The following is a 23624-nucleotide window of genomic DNA, read 5'->3' as shown; positions in this document are numbered from 1 at the left end:
AAAGAAGTCCGACATTAGGATGAGCAAGGATAAACCTGAGTGCCAAAATCATAGCAGCTGAGAGGTGTTATTTGAGCACTCGTGCTCTGAAAAAGAAAACAGCAAATTTCCTGACATTTTATAAGAAAAAAATCTCACTTCTCTCTAAATACTCTTGAAAAATATCATACACACCTGAAACCATAATGTGATACAAAACAATGCAAATAATTAAAATTCTACAATAATGGGACATTACTTTTGTAATGAAGAGAAAACATGTCTTCTACACTAGTTGAGGGCATGCTCTGTCTTGCAAAATGTTAGTTTTTAATAAGAAATAGCCCAATCTGGGCATCTGAAAAGGTGGACTCAAAACATGTTTGTGGAAATCTTTATTTTATTTACATTTTGTTCATAAAATATAATGCAATCCAAACAGTTGCAAAATTCAATGTGACAAACACATGAAAGCAAACTATGGAAAAACATTTGCAGTTTACATAATTATAACAAATTAGACACAATATAAAAACATTGGTAAAAAAAATTGTTACAAGGTGCATGACAATCATTTAATATTTAGAGAAATTTCAGACAGTTTGTACAGAAATTAAAGGTAAGTTACTCTAATACAAATAGGAATTGCAGTATGAAGTGAGGGAAAAACAGGCTTATGGTACATTTAGAGAGAAAGTCAAGGAAAAGAATTAGCAGAAAGGAAGTAAGTGAAGAAGGGACAGTAAGGAAGTATAAGGAATGAAAAGATACCTGTTCACATTTAGGGATCTAGTTTGCCTGGATTTGAGCAAGAACAGAGCCAGATTTTAGCTATGAAGTTTTTCAGAGTGGTTTTGAAAGATGGGAGGGAGGGTATACACCTGATGTATACAGGTAAGGAGTTCCAGGCCATAGCAACCTTGTACAAGTACAAACAATGTCCAGCAGATATGCTAGGTTTGTAGACAGTTTTTGGTGACTGGATCGCAATGAGCGACTGGGAACACAGTTGTGTAGAATGTTTTTTACTGCTGGACAGGCAAATGGATGCTGGATAATTTTATAGGGGATAAGAAGTTGTGTATATGTTAGTTGATGTAGCACTACTAACCAATTTAGACTTTTCAGTGCAGTGGTGCTGAAAGGGGTATTTGCTGCAAATTTAGCAACTTTGTTATACTATTGTTCAAGTCTTAATTTTTTTGAAACATGGATATTAGTAAGGATGGGACCACTATAAAAAAAGAGTGGGGAGGAGATAAGTAGTGACAAGTGTAGTTTTAGTTGCGTCACTGAGAAAGTTTTTGGCTCTGTAAAACATCCCTAGCTTTTGATGAGTTTTTCTTATGCAATTTTGTATATGCAGGTCAAATGTAAGACTATCATCCACTATCATCTTTAATAGTTTCTTATGATAAGTGACTTCAGTGGTAGTATTATCAGGAGAGAAGACTTTAAATTTTGTTTTTCATGGGAGAGGGATCTGGGGATAAAAGTAGTAGTTTGGTCTTTTTTGGATAGAGCATAAGTTGTGAGTTATGAAGCCATATTTCAGTGGCTGTTAAAGCTTCCTGAAATCTTTTGGAGATGCACCATGTTCTCAGATGTGCAAACGAGAGTGAAATAATCTGTTCATTGTATTAAGGTAGCCTGTTGTGTAGAAATATGGAGTGTTGCTGAAAATGTTAAAGAGGAAGGAGACCAAGGTTAGAGCCTTGTGGTACCAATGGGGACTGGGAGGTAAGGAGAGAGAGTGTGGAGTGCCATTCTACTGAAGGATACCTGGAACCACAAAAGGGTGGGCTGACAGATACTTGGTGAGGGCATTTGAAGTAAAAGTTTGTTGCTACAAACAGTGGCCAACTGAGTAAGAGGTCGTTAGAGCACATGGGCTAGTTCACGGGGATTTTCAATCACAGAAAAGGAAGGTATTTAACTGATTAAAGTTAATAAGTAGCAAGGTTCTTCATGATAAATATGCTTACATTAAACACTGACAAAATCTTCAGTAAACTTGTAGGTGTAGCATACTTGTAGGTAAAGACTGTTAATTATTTAAAAAGTTAAACATTTCTTGCCACTTGCCAGTCTTGCAATCTTAGTATTTAGCTTAATACATTCAGATGAGACATTTAATACTTTATAATCATGATAATACCTTAAGAAAATTTACAAACCGTTTACTATCTCGTAAACAGTTCGGTATTGAAAAAGGCCCCTGGTGTATAGTCCACCCACCTAAGAAAGATAACAGAAAATTGCGACTAGCAACAGCAGAGGGCAATAAACTCATTCTGGACGAATCTGTCCTCCTAGCCATTTTCCCACGCCTTTATGAATGGGAATATATCAGGATAGAAGCCAGAGCAATTACAGAAATAAGTTTAAGCACAGTAGTCATAAACCCTTTCCCAGTTCACATCCACCAACCTGTCTCGCAACAGTTACCTTTAATACAGGAGTAAACTAATTCTTCGTGGCCGCTTAACATATTACATATGTTCGCACGTGAAAAATAATACATAAAATAAACCAAACCAGAACCTGAGCGAGTCATTGCTGTAATAGGCCACTCCTACAATTATTCTCAGTCTACACTATTAAAGTGAAAATATCCATTGTTCTGGATTTCTCCGTTGTTTGTTTTGCCCTTCTCGTTGATCGATAGCCCCCTATCTGGATTCTGAAATAAAAACGACGGATGAACGAATGTTGTTGGTGCGTTGGAGGAAAGTCAACTAGCATAATCACTGGAATAAGCCATCCTGGATTTCGTGTTCTACAGAGACGTGGTTTCCTAGGAGACAGAGCTCCGCGTGGCTAGGGGTGGGATCAGATGCTACTGCGGTGGTCTCGCTGTAGAGAAAGAAGGAGGCGTGTCTCAGAGTGAGCTGGAGGTTTGGGGCGTAGCATTCGGCTGAAACGTAGGTGTTTGGGTGGGAATAGATACTCGCTGCGAACCGGGTGAACAACACAGGAGGGCGTACAGATTGTGTTTATTACTTAGTAGTTTCTGTACTTTGGTGTGTGTTGGCGATTTTCTAACTATCCCTACAGCGTATAAATGGAGATCATGGAACTGATTTAAGTTTCGTCCCTTATTACATTATCGAGATTTTGTACTTGTTTTTCACACCCACTTAGGTGCTGTGCTGGGACTGGTAACTGGAACTTGAGGGAGGGAGTGGCTGTAGAGGGACTCTGGACACCATTGGGAAGTCAAAGCACATCTGCGACACCTTGGCAGTTGTTCTAAGTTTGCTAAGGGACTAACTTGTTTCGTGGGATAAATACCCGCTGGAGTGTGTGCATGTCGCCACTAAGCCCCGGATAGTTTGAGCGTATTATTACACACCGTTTGGGTTCCTTACAGTATTAGTGCAGTGCCAGTGTCGGGCTGTTTACTTCCTTTACTTTCTCTTTGGGTTTTGGACAATACGGTGAACTAATCTCCGGAGGTAGCCGGCCGGGGTTCGGCTCCCGCTGACCCCCAAGCTGACTATGGCCGGCGTGGTGCGGAGTCTCAGCCGCTGTCTGCTGCCCGCTGACGCGGCTGAAGGTCCTAGTGGAGAGCAGAGCGGTAGAAAGGAGCGTCGCCAGGATCGGAACGCCGAGCGCGAGGCTCGCCGCCGGAGCCGTGATATCGATGCTATGTTACGCCGTGAGAGACGTGCTGTCCGCCGACTGGTGAAAATACTTCTCCTGGGGGCCGGGGAGAGCGGCAAGTCGACCTTCCTGAAGCAGATGCGTATTATCCACGGCAAGGAGTTCGATCAGAAAGCGTTACACGAGTTTCGGGACACCATCTACGAGAACATAATTAAGGTACAACTTTCTATTAAATACTCTAACGTACAATCCTAGTTATTAACCTTTTAAAAATAGAGACAAAGCTGAAGTAATAGAGGGCGCGTTCATTGTTGCAGGTGTCTTCTTAGAAGATACCAACGTGCTGTTTAGACACTTGGGAAAATGTAACGTTATTACTTGTAGCTTACTTCATTTTTCATTAGTATTTGTGAATAGAACGAAGAGTTTTGCTGCAATGTTAACTTTTGAAAGGTGTGCATAATGTTTCACAGCAGGTGTACCCCTAGTGTGAAACTGGACACCAGTTTGATTATTAGTTCGGAGTTCACGTTAGAGCAAGCTTAGTAGCCTTAAGTGATTGTAAACTGTGATGTGGGCTATGTAGTGCGTGTGTATAGGGGATGATGTTTTATGTAGCCAACATTTGATGTACAGTCCCTGTTTTTAGTTTCTCATATAACTCTGTCCAACCTAGTGTTTACCCGGGAGTCCTTTACTTAACTCTATTTAATAAGCAATAATAACCATGTTTCTAGCCGTGACAAAGTGCTTTTCTTTCTCCAGAATTTGTCTTGGATTTTGTGTTTAACGCAACTTGTGTTATGTAGGATGTAATACTTCAGGGTGATCATTCATTACCTCTAGAAGATATTTTGGTCTAGAGAATCTGCCTGCTGAGGATTAAAGAGAGTGCTAGCCTTCTGACAAATGATGGCCCCTAGTGTCCAGTTTATGCTCTATTTTTGTCCTTCACCCCCCAACATCACATGCTGTTTTGAGTGACTGTCAGCCTGGGAATGGCTGTGACAAGCAGTGAAGAAGACTTGAATGGTAAACCAACTTGTCATTTTATTTTGTTTAACCAGATATAACTGTAAAAGATAAATGCTAGTGGTGGTTGCTGTTCTGATGAGAGTTTTTTTTTTTGGGGGGGTGGGGCATGTTTTGCTAATGCACATCTTGGAGCAGTAAATTATTGTATCTCCTGAAAATAAAACCTTATTAAGATTTCAAGTTTTTCAAATGGCAGTAATGTTAATCACTTGTAGACAGACTTGAAGCAACTTTAAAATGTGGAATATACCTTAAAGGGTTATTAACCCCTCCCCCAAATTACCAACCAATTACAGGAGATATCTTGTTTGTAATGTGTGCATATTTAATCTGTTGTGCTATTCTGCCACCACACAGAAATGCATTGTTATTTACAACATGACTAATTGATATTTGTATTTTTTACTGTTAATGCCTGCGCTTTCAGTTGTTGACAGGCAGGTTGGTGTTCTTTGATGGTGTCCACACGTCTTGTGCATGCATATAGTGCTGTACATCTGGGTTTAACTAAATAAGTTATCCTTATTTGTGCAACGACTGTCATTACCTGTAGAACATGCTTTGTGCCTTCTTAGACTTGGGTCATGGATATTCGGTTTGTAATTGCTGGGTGCTTATCAGTACTACATCTTCTGAATACCATAGCAAGTCTTTCCTGAAAATAAATCATGGCTAGTAGGACTCGAGTTAATGTTGTCTAAGGCAACTTGGTCAGATTTAATCAGTGCTCTATGCAAAGACAAGGTTGTGTAGGAGTAGACCGTTCTGGACTATCCTTAAATGTAAGAAGATTGTTTTGTTTTAGTATTTGTTTAAAAATGCAGTTGACTAAAATGGTGTATTGTTTACATGGTTTAGCTAGCCAAGCAGATGGCAAGTGGGTGTGAAGACAAAAGTCTGCTTGAGTAAAATTGTCCATTGGTACTTGAGAGTACCGAACCAGGGATGTTCTGTTTCAAAGATTACTGCAGTCTCGTATTAAGAATTGGCAGGGGGAGTGCAAATTTACAATGTCACGTGTACCAGTGGGGAAACTTTTTTTTTTTTTTTTTCCCATTTAATTTTGTTTTTTGACCTCCTTATGGATCTGATGACTGAATTAGTAACACCATTTAGTTTTTTAAGCATATCACAGGAGGTCGAAAACTTCCTAGTGAATATCAGAAGACAGGCATGATTCTCTTTGACAAGTGGGAGGAAAATGTATTTGATTTAATTTCTTTCTGTATAGCTTGATACATTGAGTTCTGCATTGCAAGCTTTATGTTTTTCACTTGGTTTGAGCCATTTAATTTTATGATTTTAGTTTGTCACTTTAGTTGCAATACTGTATTAATTTCTATTTATTTGCTTTGTAATTTTAGTCTCCTTACTCTTTGTTACTGTGACTGGTTCAAGGCGGTATGGAGTTTTATATGTGACTTCTAAAGCATACTGGGTACAGGAATGACTAAATGTGTTGTTAGATAACCAAAGGTATGAATTGTACAAATGTTAATTATGTAGATTAGCATTATTCATTGTGAAGAAAGCAATGGCAGCATGAATATACATAGTCTTGAAATGTTTAGATGCGTTGTAGTTAGGTTTATTGAGTATGTGTACTATTGAGTATGTGTACTAGGTGGTGATTCCATCTGACGGAAGCAGCTGTTTAACCTAGTGCTAGTACCAAATGTGGTCTTTCTATGGAGAGCTCACTGTGGATATTGGACCTAAGGCCATATAAACATAGCCTGCGATAATTTGAATGATGGGGGAAGGCAGAGTTCTAGGTGTAAGAGTTTAAGGGTTTGTGAGGTGAGTGCGGTGAGAGAGACATGCTGGGAAATGAAACACCTTTTTATATGTGATGACAGTGTTCAACCCTTGTAGTTGGATCTAGTTGATACTGCAAATTTATTATTGATTTGAATAGTAAAAAAGCTGCAAAATTACATGGAGTAATTTTTAGTTTTGTGGCAGCACAGACATCTGTATCTTGTTTTTGATGTGTTTAATGGAGAGCTTGCCCAATTCTAAACAATTACATAGTTCTGAAGCTTTGGAATTGAGTCTTGGCTATTTTTAAAAAGTTTGCATTCAAGTTGCAGTGACAACCAGTGCTTCATTTTGTGTAGTATAAATAGTTTCAATGATGGGCTATGGATGAAAACTGCACTTAAACAAGATGTTTGTGACGACCCACCACTGCCAACCAGTATGTGATGTGAATATTCCATCTCTGGGCCAGTAATCAAGGAGCCTCAATTCTCACGCTGGCACCTGTGGGCGGACGTTCACTGGGAGGATAACTGGGTACACACACACACACACACACAGTATTTCCAGATGCAGTTGTCTGTATCGAGTGCAATTTCCCTTAAGAGCACACAGAGACAACAGTCAGTCCGGTGCTGGTTTCTCCCTCTTTCTCCAGATCCCCAGTAAGACTCCTCACTGGCACAGCTGTAGAGGTCGAGTCCTTAGCCAGGGCTCCAAGCAAAGTCCTCTAGGACTCTCTCTGTCCAGTCAGTGCTTTGCTGACACACTTTGAGGTTTGATTATCACACACACATACCTGGGAAAGGCTCGCACAGGTTTACTAGCTATGCCCTTTTCGCCCTGACTATAAGGTAGTTGCCACTGCCATGAGAACCCCTTGCCAGCTACTTTAAGGCCCTTAAAGGGTGTCCAATCCTTGCTGTGTAATACGACCAAGAGCACAGCTGTTAGGGGTGGCCCACAGTGTCGCTAAATAAATATGCAAATACTCTTAAAACTTCAATGTCTCGATCAGCCACGTTGAAATGTTTAAATATATTTAATAATAAAAGAACAAGACAATACTAAGTGTATTTTCACAGTGCCATCAGTGTTCAAAACACAGGAAATATTTAACATAACATTGCAGGACAGGCTCTGATAAAGAAAAACAATATCTAAACTAAGCTTCACTATATTCTTGACTGAATCTAAGAGAATCACTTTTCCCTAATTACTTAATAGAGCAATGCACATGATGTGATGAATGGTGGTTCTTGTCAGGTCCAAGACAGAATACAGAATGCTCTGTCTCACCAAGAGACTTCTCACAAAATAATTTAAAATGTTACTCTTAGGATAGCTTGCAGAATGACATCATTTCTGGTCATCTGACTTCTAGTTCCCATTGCAAAACCCATTGCTGGAAGCTGTCAGGGCCTATCACTTACCTGTAAAAATACAGATGCAAGGGCTTTTGCTCCGATCTTTGGCAGGTGCTGGAAGTCATAAAGCAATTGCATACCTCCCTGCTTCCACAGTAGTAATTAGTTCACCCCAAGGACAATACTGAGAGCATCTTTGTGGCCTATCCTATAAAGTGGTTTAATTTCAGATATTTTTCTAAAGTTTGCTGGTCTGAGGTTATATCTTCTAGTTTCTTCTGTTAAAACATATACATTTTAAACAGTTACAGTAGTGCATGTACATTTCTTTTTCTGCAGTAAACGCACTGAATACATTTCAAACTCGAGCACTTTACAAATACGTTTTTAACATGCATATCTGTACAAATCCGTATGATATACTTATGATATACAGTTCTAATGCATTTGTAACACCAGCTTCTTGTATGATCCACAGTTCTAATACATTTGTAACACAAACATCTTGTATAAATCAGTTTGATATTCACAAATGACCTATACTTATTTACAAAATTTCAGCTTATCTGTGTTGGCAGTACCTTGTTTTGTCACAGTGTTGAACGCAGTGCCACAAATGGGGAGTTGATTTTTAAGGTGGTAGTGTGGACAGTTGTTGGCTAAAATAGTAAGTGGCATCCATTCAGAGTGTGGTGACAAGTAGTGCATCACAGTGCTCAGAACATGAGGTCCTGAAGAAAATTGGCTTATGGCCTGAATGATACATCAAACATGCTGAGATGAATTTGTTTCCCTCTAGACACAAACACACTATGGTTAGTGAGGTCACAGGAGAACGATATGTTGACAAGATCTCTGTTAGCAAAGCTAGGTTCTGGACAGTGGAAGATAATTTTATCTACTTCTAGTTTTACAAGTGGGGGTGGTTAAGCACAATCATGCCACTTTATTTTTTTAAATGAATGGTGTGGGCTACCGTAATGTTCTTTGTTTCTTGCTTTTCAAAAGATGATAGGCTTTCTGGACTGGACACAAGTATTTAACTTCACATGGGATGACTCCTGGAAAGGGCTCTTCTATGCACAGGCATTTTATTTCAGTTGTATGGCAATACGAGTCCAAAAGCCTTGAATTGCTGTTTGGTAGATTGTAGTACATCAATTACTAAGGCGTATAAGATTGCTAAATCGGCATTCATCACACAGAAAATGAGTCCAAAGAAAAATGAAAACTGATTAGTTTTCTCATCTTATTTTAACTTGGTAGGTAAGTGGAATGCCATAATCGGACCCCCCCCCCAGTACTTAAATGCCACACCAGTCCTGTATCATTACCTTGCAGAGTGTGGCTTTCTTGTTTGGTTCCTTGCTGATGGTGCCTTCTGTTTTGATTTAGCATATTCTTCATCTTTGTGGATCATCATCTGTTTCAGTTTTCTTACATATCCCAACATTCATGGGTAGTTTGATGCTTCAACTACTCCTAGATGTGTTGTCAGTTGCTGGACACTCTACACACTTAGATAGGAGACTTGAGAAATAGGACTGACTTTCGTGCACTGAGATTTTGCCACCTCATTAATTTTGTGGTTGAGGTTAAAAGTACTAGAAGTTACTGCTGGCATCTGGTAAGCATGTACTCATCAGTTTTGATATATTAGTTTCTGTACAAGATTTGATTGTCAGGGTCCCACCTTGTACCAGAGTCTGTCTACATGAAGGATTTGGTATCATGTTTGTCAAGCTAGTGGTTTGACCATTTTTATCTCTGCAAGTATTTGAATTTGTACAGTCTTAGGGAATGACCTTTTTAGAGGCTTTTAAGACTGAGTTTGCTGGAAATCCGTTGCAATGGATGAGACAAAAACAAACACATGATTATCCTGTTGGCACTTTGTTTCATTGAGTTGGACTTTCCCTTGTCAGTGAAGAGCAAGGAAGCCATTTTGCTGTTGCATCTTCTTTTGCTTGTATTATTGTAAGTACATAACTAAAGTATGAAAGCAAGAAAAAAATGGACTTGACAGCTGATATCTTTTTGTTTTGTTACTTATCTTGGTCTTTCTTTGCTTGAGTGAACATAAGCTTTACAATTTTGGGCTTTATTAAGGAAACCTTTTTCAGACCTCGCCAGTTTTTTATTAGCATTTAGACCATTTTGAAATCACGTCAAAGGCACAGATTTTAAATTTCAGATGGTATTATTGACTCTGAGTTTTGTATGCTTTTTATGTGCTGGGAGTACAAGTAGAACATTTGAGTATAGCTGTATCGTATGCATGTGTCTGTCCCTCTCTTGTGGCTGGGTATGCTACTTACACGTTTGTAAGAACATTGCGACCTGGATTGAAGTGCAGCTGAATGTTTTGCTGTGATTATGTAGTTCAGAAATTACCATGGAAATGCTAAATTCCATGCCATGAATGCTCATTAGTGGGCACAAATTTAACATCAGAAAAATTTTCAGTCCTTTGTGAATCTTTTTGAGATATCCATGCTGAACCAAAAATACCCCATTCATTTCTGCTCCTTACATGTTCCTGTAAGTATCTGGTGCTGACCTGAAGGAAGTGAGTATGCAGCGAACATAATGAATAAGGGAAGTGCATGCACAGACTGGTAGCTGTCTGCACTGGGCTTACTGCCTGCCGACTGCTCAGTGTTTGTGAAGTAGTTTAAGGTGTGTTGGTTACTGCTTTCCGGTTTCATGCACAAAAAGCAGTTATTCATAGTCTGTTCACTTATGCTTATCTTGTGCCTGTAATACTGTGCAGGAACAGCAATGTTTTTCTGCTGCTACTTTCCTGTATTCTGCAAACCAGATGACATCCTCATACTGTGAGGGCTTTGCAGCAATGAATGTAATTACAACTGGCATGATGGCACAGTAATAGCAGCTTTTAAAAATCTGTCTTCACACAGTTTTTTTGCACTCGATAAGACTGATCCTGCTTCTGCCTACAGCCACTGATGGTTCTTAAAAAAAACTTTCAAAAGCAGGAGTCCTCAAAAGAATGAGACAGACTGGACAGAGAAAAATACACGGATTATCGGGTACGTTATGCAAAACTAGAGAAATGTACCTGATAATAATCTCTATCCCGTCTTTCCTGTATGTTGAAAGTCTCTCAATCTTCATTTTTTTTAATTAAAAATAAAAAAAAAAGCAACTGAGATCTTCTTTTTTCCACTGCTTTCTTTACGTACACTGATGTACCGCATAAGCTTGGGAACGGAAGTCCCATACGCATGAGCAGTATGTCAAGAAAACCCCAGGATACTGGGGAAGAATATGGAAGAGCAGCACTGCTCCGTTATTCAAGGATATTATTTAAGAAAAAAATAACTATTTTTTTCTTAAATAGTATAATTGTATAATAGCAATAACCCACGGCTGGGTGTGGTTAATGCTGATTTACCCAAGGATAGCTTTGTTTGGTCACTCGGGCTTTGCCTTTATGACCAAACCTCACCAGCAGTGGGTAAATCTACCCATCTGTGAGTTATTGCTAATATTAGTGCAGTGATTGGTGGTGTTGCCTCACAGCAGTTACTATTTCAGTTTTGTTCTCACTTTTATACAGGCTTTGCATGTCCTGTGTGGGTTTTTAGGTTCTAGCTTTCTCTCAAATACCCCTCTCAAGTGAATGGGGAATCCTGCAAATTGTCTGTGTAGTTATGAGTCTGTCTTTCATTCTGAGTGTCTGGGTAGGCTTTGTGTGTCTCGATCCCAATTTACTTTAAGTAGGTAATGAGAAAATGAATGTTTTACTTTTGTGTCGACTATGCTAGTAATTTATGAAAAATGTATAGCTGTGAATTAAAAGTATAAGCAGTTATGTTATTTTAGTTTTTTTCCTCTTCTCCTGCAGTAAAAGGAAATGCTTTATAGTGTGTATACAGTGCAGTTTTGCAGAGTTCATTAGCTGTCTGTTGACTTGCTCTTCTTCAAGCAGACAATATAGGCGTGTGTTGTGCTTAGAGCCAGTAACTTACTCATGTTGAGCATTACCATCCTTCTAATTGTATTTTGAGTGTAGTTTCGAAAGACGTGCATTGAATGGGCGTCCCTTCGTTGGTTGGGCATCACAACAAGTGTATGCATGTGTGCATGCTAGAATTGGAGTAGTACATTGTTTCTTCTCACATACCCTTGCCTTACCTAAAAACAATGTAGTATGTTTGAAGTTGTTTAATTTCGGTGTTTGTGTTTACATGCAAATTAGCCACATAATCTTCTCTGTCTTGTCTGTCACTTCAGACATGCACAAACTTGAGAAGCAAGTAACATTTCACACCAGATATCTGTTTGTTCAGGTGTGAGTTCCAAATCCTAATTTAAACTTTTTTTTTTTTTAATGGAATTTTGAGTAGCTTGCAGATGCTGGTTTTCACGTACCATTTTAGAAGCCAAAATATAATTCCAGCTGGTAACATTTTTCAGTATTGCGTTATTTATGCTGCTTTCCAGTTTCCTTCGTATGGCCACATCCCCAGAGTAATTTCACAGAGCAAGTTATTTTCTGTTTTACATATTGTTTGACAGGTAGATTCAGTGGTTTCCTCCTCCCAGGTTTGACGTGTAGTGGTATTTATAGTGCTTTTTATACAGCTGAAAGAAGTTCTGGATAGCTCTTAAGCCTTTTTTATTATATGATTAGCTTAGTAGTGTTGTACAGGCTTCTACCACAGTCGCTCACTTTTTAATATGTGTTAAATGAAAGTGGTTTCTTGTTTCTGTAGTTTGACTTTTAACTAAAACAGGTATTGCAAGTACTCTGCCTCCACTGTTTGGGAGCAGTATTCATTTAAAGACTTTATCTTTCTGCAGTATCACATTTGAGGAATGTACAACATAGAAGCAAAGGGAGTGGGTTGCTGAGAAAACAAAATGCAAAAGTGAAATGATTTATTACAGATAAATCTTTGCTCATTTGTAGTCTACTGATTGTCAGTTTGCCTCTGACTCTTACAGTGTGGCAAATTGTTGAATCCCAGTTTTGACTTTCAGTTTTTGTTTACTCTCTGGCTTTAATTTCAAGCCCCCTCCATGAAATGCTTTCTTTAAAGCTGCAAGTTAGCCTTGTTACCCCGGAGATGGGTGGTGGAGTACATTCGCAGCAATGCTGCTTTTTTTGTAGAGAATTTTTTAACATGCTTCTAATTGGGAAAACTTTTGTCTGAGAATGGTACAACGTTCCTTGTCCCTTAATTAAACTGACAGCCATTTTTCCATTATTTGTCAAAGCAGTTTTACCTGTAGTTGTTGATGTATATGGTATATTAACCATGTACGATACTTGTATGACCAGTTCAATACATTGCATGTCATGTTTGTATCCATTCATTATCCTTTTGCACCTTCATGTTATATTTTAATAAAAACACGGACATTGGGTGGGTTGAATGGCTGCAGCCATGTGTTTTATTGCCAGTTTTTGCCAATGACCCTTACTAATTGATACCAATTATTTGGAGATGTGTGCAAAGCAGGAATTTCTTGGAGGCCATTTCATTAATTCATACTAGTGCCCTAAACACTACAGAGCAACAGACAGCACTGTCCATATCTCTCCCTTCCGATTAATGTTGCCACAGCATAACATTTCACTTAATTACTTTAGGCCACCTTACAATCTGCCATTGGTGAGTTGGTTAGTTCAGTGGCGACAATACCTTGGAGCTGTTTGGTCTGTGGAAGGTCCACCCGCCGACTTACCTTGACCTCCCTTATTTTTCCTGCCATCCTCCACAGAAGGGAAGATTATTACTCCCTTCCAGCAAGCACATCTTTTTATCACTAAGTGTAAGTGCTCTTGTGCTAAACCTGCTTATAATTCTGTATAAAAAACCTGTGTGCCATTCTCTGACAGATGCCCTCCTTTCCCTTTATACCTATATGGCCACTTGATTCGAATACTAGGGTGAGGAATGTATACCCCACTTAACTTCCTTGATAACTTACCCATAATATTATTGCCTCTGTCTCATTCTCTTTCTTCAATGTACTTGGTCCCTCTCCACGTCCTTCTCTGCACTACTTCTGACTAGCAAATAATAGCCAGTGGCCAGCACTCATGTATATGTTTTACCTTCTGCCTAATCAACCTGACCAGTTCCTTGAATTGCAATCTGGCATATATGATTAGTCCCTCTGCCCCACAATGCAGACCAAGCTGTAAGGGAGCTTGCCTTGTCTCACTGCTTGCTGCAACATTGGCCTGAGCTGGTGCCATTGCATGTCTGAAACCCCAAACCATATTACCTCATAAAAACCTTGATTCCACCTTCTGAACCTGTCCTGGGCCCAATGATGGAGCCTCTGGATAAATGAATGACCTGCTATCCAGACGCACGTCACTCCATTGATGTGAGCTGCAACATAAAAACGAGTTAAAGCTGGTCACACCTCACAAAGATTTTATAAGCACTGGCTTCCAGCTGTCTGACATCTTGATGTCAACCTGTGATGCCCTCATTGTGTGTGCATGTGAAGCTGAAAATGGGCTGCTTGACTGCCAGACTTTCCCTGTAAACAAATTGTTAAATAAGTATTATTGGAGATGTTGGAGATGTGGTAGAACGTTATGTAAGAAGTGTTGTGAATTGGGTGAGGATCACAGGCCGGGATAGGAAGACTTTTTTTTTTTTTTTGAGGGAAGTCTCAACACTATGATCTAAGGCACTATGCATCAGATAAACTAGATGAAATTAAATGGACTGATCTATTTAATAAGTAAATAGACTGAGATAGATAATGGGCGTCCCTTCGTTGAAAGTTGTGCATCAGGCCCAGCAAGCTGACATGTAAAAATTTACTGCCAATCATTAGCAGACCGGAGTTCCACTCTGGCGACTCCTAACCGGGAAAAGCCGAAAGACACAACAACAACTGAGATAGGTAATGTTTCTGTTCATCACATCTAGTGCTTGTCTACTTTGACTGTGCAAAAATCTAGCCCTCCTGTACTGATTCTGTCTTCGCATCCAGCCTGTTTAAACACTGAGATGGGATTTCCAAGTTGAGGAGGCATGAGATGGCAGTGGAAATGTGTAGTGGATGTTGTATTAGATTAGCTTTTAGCTTCACACAGAATGTATATTTATCCTCGGTGTCTCAAAATCAAACTGTCTTTCCTGTTACAAATGGCACCTGTACTGTCTACAGCAAAGTTCACAAAGTAGTAATTTTTTTAAGTCTGTTTAGTATTTTTACAGGAGCACAACTACACATAGTAAACTAACTTTTCTAATGCACCTTTGCATTATATTTTTGTAGTTCATTAGTTCTTGTATGGAATGCATGGGGTTATCACCCCTCTGTGTGGCTGATTAATTTTTCATATTGTTTTTTCTTTCCATTTACTAGAACTTTTACATATCATACACTGGATCTTTCACAGTTTTCTGTTCTGAAACCTGTTAGCTAATGATTAGTGTTTTATAAGTTCCAGATTTTCAGCACTATGATAACTTGTAACTCCCTGGCCCCTTAACCACATATACTTCTGTTTTTGTTATTTTTATGGTTTTCTAGTAGAATTCTCTGGAAAACTTTAATTGGAAGTAATTGTGTACTGTTACATTGGAAAATCTTAGTTCTCTTTAGCTCTGGGAATAAAACTTATTCAGTTTACTATATTAACTACTGTTCTTTACATCCTTTGGTACAAAGTCTGATACTTTTTGGGTACATGCAATCTGTAGATATGCCTTATTAATTGTGTTTGATACTGTCTTCATAAATAAACACACACAAAAATAAAAACTGTCACAACCAGCGTGCACTTAATGGTTTTCACTCCTGGCTTGGTTAGACATTACCCTGGGATTGAATTGGACTCATCCTAAAGGAGCAAATGGGTTCATGGAATGTAGCCAGAAGGGATGGAACATGGTTTGATTGCTAGCGTGAGACGAGCCTGTTTGTGATGCTGTATACATAAATGTGTCAGAATTTTCACTGTTCAGGGTTTACCGTGTTGTGTTTGGCCTATTTGTATGACTCATTTTGTGAATTTTGTTTTACACCGTCTGAAGATGTATTTATCAGCACAGTAGTTGATTTTTACAATACATTTTGTGTGGGAGTTTTCCACCACAATGCTCACAGATAGGAATCTATGGGGGGTTTCTAAATTTCTGTAGTGCTTTTAATAAGTGTTTTATTGTGTTACTGCTTTTCTTCTTGGTTTTGACTGGTGAGCTACTCTAAATTGGTAGTATTTTTCTATCACTGCATTTTATCTAGCTGTGCGAATGTATGAAAAGCTACTGTTTTTTTGATCAGCTGGTATGCATCCTCATTCTTGTGTGGTTATTTCTAGTTTTTTTGTTTTACTGTTTTTTTTTCTAAAGATCAAATTTATTATATTATAGAGTAGGGTGGAATGTTTTGTAGGTTTTGTCCCAAGATTGTAATATTTTGTGTCTCAGCTGTTCAAGTTCCAGATGCAATTTTATTTCTCCTTAGCAACCCTCTCAACTGTCCAGATTTTCACAGAATGTCCAGATTACCTCATATTTTTGGTCTATTCCTCATAAAGTAATGTTGTTTTCTGGTAAATGACTGAAGTCCTTAAATAATGGCATACATTTTTGTTTCAGACTTTGTATGCAAACAGTTCCTGTTTTAGCAGCTTTCTGAGTTTGATGATGATAATTAAAATCTGTTCCTTTTTGTGTTTGTCCCCATTATTTTAGGCTTTGTCCAGATTTCTTGCAGTAAGAGGTTAAGAGGGATGCTTCTCTGCTAAGCATAGCATTATTGCTTTTTGTGTACAGTCCCTGGAAAACCTAGTGGGCACATAATTCAAGTGTTCAGTCCAGTTGTATCATTTTAGTTCTATTGTACTTGTTGACTTTCTGTCAGATGCTGGAAGATTGTGTTGTTGTCTTGGCATATCTGAAAAATTTATATTTTTATCAGTTGAAATCTGAGTGATTTGCACACAGTCATAAACTGCAAGTGTGTGTTTGCATGTATAGCTTAGCATAACTGCTTAAATACACGCTGTGCTTTACTAATACTTTTAACAAATGTATATAACTTCTGATGCACAAATGTTTCCACTTGGGACTCATTTGTACTTTGTGTGTACACTTTGTTATACTAGTTATACAATTAGTTTATATACTTTGGACCTTTTAGTTATACTATTTGTTTGTATTAATTGTTGAGCTTTTCTCCCCGGGCCCCCGCTGAAAAAAGGCTTTTGCTCAGTCGGGCTATCCCAGTCAACACATGTCGAATAATTTTAAATTAAATAAAATCACCAATTTAAAGATTTGTCTTCACTGTCCTAATACAAGGGATTAAGATCTTGCTAATAACTTGGTTGTCATTATCTTTGCTGTGGAGAGCCAAATTAAACTTAATGACTTGTATACTGAAATGTAATAAAATTAGATTGTAGGCTGCAATTGGAATGTTAACTGACTCGCAGAGGATTTCTGAAGTAGGCCAATTGTGCAGAAACCTCTGTTCAGGAAAGCCTTTGTTTCATAACCAGAAATTACTTTCACGTAGGGCCCATATCTATACAGGAAGAATGCAGAATCCCTGTAGTCACAACTACACACAGGTAAAAGCTGCAATCTCTCTCAAGCCAAAAACACAGCATCCGTGGGACCTGACAACATCCCAGGCTGCGTTTTACACAAACTTCAGAACAAACTGGCTCCCCACTTAAGCACCATGTTCAGTAATAGCCTCTCATCAGGCTTTGTGCCCACTGAATGGCGCACAGCAACAGTTATCCTACTCAACAAAGGGGGCGCCACCACTGATCCCGGGAACTATCGACCTATTACCCTGACGAACCTGGTGTGCAAGGCCATGGAACGTATCATTATGGAACTCCTAAACAGACATTGGTAACCTCAAAACTCTGGATCCCACCCAGTTCGGGTTTGTGAAAGGCAGATCATGCCTCCTGAACCTGATCGACTTCTTTGAGGCAGTCACCAAAGCCGTAGATGAGGATAAGGTGGTTCACACGGCCTATTTTGACCTCGCCAAGGCTTTTGACACCATCTCCCATTCTGGAATTATAGCTAAACTAGGTATAAATCCCTACATCACAAGATGGGTTGCCAACTTGGCTCACTGACAAAACCCACACTGTAAAAGTTGCAGACTCCAAATCTGACCTCAAAGCAGTGACAAGTGGAGTACCACAGGGTTCCGTCCTGGGACCTCTCCTGTTAGGTATCTACTTCTCTGAAGTACATGCTAACACAGAAGGCCTCTGGCTAATGAAGTTCGCAGATGACTGCAAACTAGGAGCCATAGTCTAGTCCCCAAATGATGTGGGCATCCTACAGAAGGGCCTCGCTGAGACAGATGCCTAGTGTCAGAGCCATGGCCTCAAGCTCAATGCCAAAAAGTGCAGTGTCACCCCCTTTGGTAAAATCTCTGTACCCATGAACTACCACATAGGCAGCAGTCTACTTAACACCGAATGTGTGATAAGAGACCTTGGGACCCAGGTGGACAGTAGTCTCTCCTTTTGATAGTCACATCGCCACAGTAGTTTGGAATTCCTTCTACGTGGCACAACTCATCATAAAAGGGTTCTCATCCAGGAAAAAGAGGTCATTGTTCCCCTCTACTCGACACTCATTAGACCTATTATAGAGTACAATGCCCTTTTTGGAATGTACCCCACAAGACATCTGCAGCAGCTGGAAAAGCCACAGAAATACCTCACAAAGAGGATTACTGGCCTCAAACAAATGCCTTACACTGACCGCCTCAAACTCCAGCTTTACTCCGTAGCATATCACGTACTCCGAGGTGATCTCTGCCTAACCTATAAAGCTATGTCAAACCCAGAGCTGTTGGACATGCTACACCTAAAGAAATCCCAATCCCTTCAAGCTACATGCTCTAGGGACCTAAACCTTGTCACCACAATAAACGGAACATGCTGGAGGGATAGATTCCTGTCCCAGAGACTTCCCATACTCTGGAACAAGCTACCCATCTATATCAAGCAAACTTCTTCATTAGCACTCTTCAAGAAAAATCTTGATGAGTGGATGGAAATAGGAAATACACCCCAGGGATCACGTCCGTGTGTCTGCTCGACAGTGGCACAGGAAAATTAACTTTCTTGGGTGGCGTAAGCCAGGGAATCTTGTTGGCTAGGCTTTACGTAGGCCCTTGGGCCAATAGGTTCATAGGTAGGTACTAGGCTATGTCCTCCCCCCAGTTTATTGTTAACTGCTTTATATACTGGGAAATCACAGCTTTAATATGGACGAGGAAACAACTGAAACTAGAAGGGGCATTGTCTTTTGAAATTCTTGTATCTTCAGGCAAAAATATTCAACACTTTGATACTTGAGCTTACTGTCATGGATCAAATAGAGCATTTAAATTAACTGTAAACATAAATTAGTTGGAACTCTGAAGTTTGACAGTTTATTTTAAATTTGTCCCTATTTTTGGGCCTTTGCCCTAGATTCTTGTACTAAAAGGTTGAGAGTCATGAACTTTGCCCTCCCCAAATGAATGTCATCTGAGTTCTTTCCATGCATAGTTTTTGAGCTGGGAGAAAGTTTCAAATGGGAGTTTTTTTTTATTTAAAAATAGTATCATTTCATCCTGGAATGATTATAAAATGCATGACATGTAAAAACAAAGACGTTAATTTCATAGTCCTCCAGTTGAGTTTTTAATTGTACGTGTTTAATTGATAAATGGATATTTGATATTTTAATGCATTTTGTATCTTTTTTCACGTACAAAAAGTGGTTCAGTACAACTTTTAGAAAGTGCTTGCCTCATCAAGAGAAAATGGTTCCTAGAACTCCAGTCTCACTGCTTTACTCATTCATTCTCCCATCATGGGGACTAGTTATGAAAGTATTTTGATGGGAGGAGCAAGCCCATATCAGGGTAGCTGCTGAGTGTCATCACTATTTTGGCTGCAGAGAAACTGGTTTTGCCTTATAAAATCTTAAATATGTGGATGACTGGGCAAGTTTCTAGACGGTCTACAAAGGCTGCTGTGTATCCTGTTTGTTTGGGGCTTATTGTTGATTTGTAACTATTATTATGGTGAACTTCTAACAGTGTGTTAATAAGGTACAGGCAGAAGATTAAATGAAAACCGGCTGCATTTTGAATATGTAGTACAGAACACATTTTGTAAATATGTGGACTGCCCGTCTAGACTATGGCACTTAAAATATAGTGTCGGGTACTTCCACATTTAGGGTTAGGCTTTGTGTAGCATTTAAATGTAGTCTTATGAACAATTTTTGCGTTGGACCTGTGTACTGATTCCAAATGTATGTGGCATTAAGATTGTTTCCGTCGTTTAAATTTAAAATGTGCAAATGATGAAATGTCCTGTGCCTGATGATAGATGTGAAGTTGTTCAATCTCGCTGTTCATTCTTCACTGATGGGTTTGGATCAGATTCTTCGGCTCCGACATGGCTGTTGGCAAAGTTCAAGGTTTACCAGTAGCTCGAGTGCTAGCCCCGTTATCCCATGACGCACTGCTGGATTTACCTCTGTTCTAATTTGCTGCGGCACGGATCTCGGTGGTTCCAGTTCACTCTAGCCTTTTTTGAGAAAATAATCGCTTTTCGCAAGTTTTTTTCTTATATTTACTTGGCATTTATATAGCTACTGAAGCCCTTTCTACTTCAACTTTCCCTTGGTGCCTTTACTATTTACTATAGTTGTAGTGGCCTCGTATTGGGCCTAGTTATTTAGAGAGTGCTTTGTCTTACTTATAATAACTTGGTGTGTGTCTAATTTCTCTACACTTGATTGCGTTAATAGTGTCTATATTTAGTGTGTAGTTAAGAGAGATATTTACATAGTTTAGCCCTGTTTTTCTCCGGGCCATAGTTTAGAGTGTGTTTTATATCTTAGGCGGGTTCACTTGAGCCTAGTTGGTTGTATTACGTTTAGGCTGTATTTAGGCTTGTGTGGGTTTCGTTTACAATTGAGCCTAAAGTTTTTTCTAATATACCTAAAGTTTTTTCTAATGCGTCTCAGGAAAGAGACAAACACCCCAAGTCTGGATTCAAAAGATGTCTCTCACTGATGGGCACGGTCAGTGCGTTTATTGTCTAGGTGCGGTGCACTTGCAGGAGTCCTGCAGCATTTGCCATCCCTTTTCTGCAAGGGTCCTTTTGGAGAGGAAATGGAAGCTTGTGGATAGGGGTTTGCTGAAGCATCATTTTGCTGAAGCTTTGAGTGACCAGGATGGGGCCAGCAAGTCCTCTAAATCCTCTACAGATTCCAGAGCTTCTAAAGAATCGGAAATGTCTAAGAAAAGTGGAGGATCTCGGGACTTCGGCTCCACGGCTCTCAGTCGAGTGTCTCCATTTTGGAGCTGGCACACGGTTCTGGAACCGGTCTCAGAGAGACCTGCATCTCCACTCCTCCAGTCTGCACAGTCTGTGCACTCCTCTAGGTCTTCTGTCAACCTCTCGGATTTGGATATGGACTGATTTGGTGCAGAAGCTCTTATGGGCACCAGGCCTTGCTAAATTGTTGTCTGCTCTGACCCGAGCATTGGAACCGAAGACCATCACCCCGGACTTGACTGCTCCTCCTCTGAGCCGGAGGGGGCCGACCTGCTGATCGTGGAGCCTTTGGAGCCAAGACCTGCTCCAGTATCATCGGTTCCATCTACTCTGTCGACCTTGGAGCTGACCGGGGACTCTAGGGACCGACGCTCTCCTGTCTGGTCAGGGGAGGATAGTTTAAACCGGCTTGTCGATGCCGACACTTCCTCTTTGCGCCTCGGCTCGGATGAGCTCGGCTCCTACCTCCGGCTCAGAGGGGCTGGCAATTCTTTTGGGTCCATTGACGATGACTCATCGGAGCCGTGATGCTTTCAAAGCCATGAGGAGAGCCTTGTCCCCAAAGACATCCTCGACACCAGGTCTGGCCTCTTCTTCCCCCAAAGCGCCTGTGTCCGCTGCTTCTTACATCGTCCAGGCCCAGTGTAGAAACCCTGAGCCTCAGCTAGCCCCACAGGGCACCCCTTGCTCTTCCGAGACCTCCCCAGAGGCTCCCACTGAGGAAGTTCCCAGGAAGAGACTTGGACTCCCCACAGGAGTCCTTTACATCTGACGCTGACTTGGATGAGTCAGAAGGGTCCCCACGATTCCCCTCCAAAGATATCTCCATTGTGAAGATACTTGAGATCCATAGGCAGATGGGTGATTAGCAGTCCAAAAGCACTACTGAGGACGAGTCATTTCTCCTGAAGGCTTTTGGGTCTCAACCTTCTACCTCTTGGGTGTCTACGCCCTTCGATGAGCTCATACAGCTGGTCTCTCAGAGGGCGTGGGAGTCACCAGAGTCCATGGAACCGGTCCCTCAGAGGCCTAACAAGTTTATTTCTGCCCCCATGGATAAAGCCTTCTTGCCCAAGGGAGTCCCTGTTGATGCCGTGGTGGTGGTGGCCACCAAGAAGGAAATATCTGAGACTTCCTCATCGATCCATCCCCCTAACAGGAAGTCTGGGATCATGGATTGATATGGGAAATGCATGTTTAGTTCAGTGACTTTTACACTCCGATCCCTGAACTATTTGTCCCATTTCACCAGACTGCAAAGAGATCTCCTTAAGGAGTTGGGAGATACTCTTCAATGTGCTGTAGCTGCAGGGGCTTCCGACAAAGTTGCTGCCCAGCTTGCTACCCTAAATTCCATTGTGAACTCATCCATGCCGCTCATATATGCAATCGATGGCATGAGTAGGGCAGCGGGTACTGCACTTGCATTCCTTCGCGAAGCCCTTTTAAGTCTCTTGTCAAAGTGAAGGAACCTTACCAGGTGTGAGCAGGATGGAAATACTGTCTGCCGTCTGAGTCCGTTTTCCACCCCTACGCAGCCTTATCCCAAAGGCCAGAGGGGTGGGAAGATGTAGTTCCGAAAAGCCCAAGGAGCCTTTCAGGACACACATGGTGAACCCCCCCCTCTAGGGGCAGAGGAGGGGGTAATAATGGAAGATGCCACCCTCACAGCAGAGGGGGTCTGCAGCACCAGGGTGACAGATCACTTCTCTGGTCAGCCCTATCAGCGCTTCTGAAGGGAGGCCCAACTGTCATGCTCTGGAGGCAGTCGGCGGTCGTTTTTCTTTGTACCCAGACACCTGGCGAGAACTGGGTACAAAGTATTATTTCCAGAGGGTATTTCATACCATTCTTCACTCCACCCACACCCCAAAGGAGAATCCCGGATGTTCCACCCAGTTACAGGGAACAATAGAGGTCCACAAGTTGCTAGAAAAGAAGTCATCCAGCCAGTCCCAGCAGACCAGATAGGATCCGGAACTTACTCAAGATTCTTTTTGGTTCCAAAGAAAGCAGGGGACTGGGGACCTATTCTGGACCTCAGCAGACTCAGCCAATTTGTCAAGAAAGAGAAGTTCCGGATTGTCACGCTACAGTCTATACTTCCTTCTTAGGGAGAGACCATTGGATGTGCTCTATATATCTCAAGGATGCGTACTACCATATAAAAATGGCGAGGCCATCCCAAGGTCATCTGCATTTCCGGCTGGGAGCCAATCCATTATTAATTTTGGTCTTTGCCCTTTGATCTCACTACAGCCCCCAGAGTGTTCAAATGCATGACAGTGGTCACTGCTCACCTGAGGAGTCTAGGATTCCAAAGATGCTTATGTGAATTCTTCAATGGCAGCTGTTCACTCAATAGTCTTATCAGGAACTTCCAGTGAATCACATAATTTTAATTGAGAACTCTTGCAAGAGAGATCTCCAGTGGTGGTTGACATCTCTTCATGTAACCATAGCACGCCCTTTTGTACTACCCCGTCCAGTAGCCACTGTGACCACGGACACTTCCCTGATCGGGGTGGCATTTTCAGGGA

The 23624-nt window shown here is 40.7% G+C and overlaps 1 protein-coding gene across 1 annotated transcript in view; it reads left to right on the top strand.

The window, feature by feature from the left end:
• The first annotated feature begins 2865 nt into the window (after positions 1-2865).
• The window catches only part of GNA12 (G protein subunit alpha 12), a 1157089-nt gene continuing 1136330 nt past the window's right edge, over positions 2866-23624 (top strand). Inside the window, exon 1 of the mRNA XM_044089777.1 lies at positions 2866-3804. Within this exon, the coding sequence (XP_043945712.1) occupies positions 3481-3804 (324 nt within the window). The 5' untranslated portion in view covers positions 2866-3480. The remainder of the gene's footprint in view (positions 3805-23624) is intronic.

This window comes from Protopterus annectens, chromosome 12.part0 (genome assembly GCF_019279795.1).
Source record: "Protopterus annectens isolate FY-2018-M chromosome 12.part0, PAN1.0, whole genome shotgun sequence".
NCBI lineage: Eukaryota > Metazoa > Chordata > Ceratodontiformes > Protopteridae > Protopterus > Protopterus annectens.
Note: the sequence above shows the minus strand (reverse complement) of the source record. Positions and strands in the feature narration are given on the sequence as shown.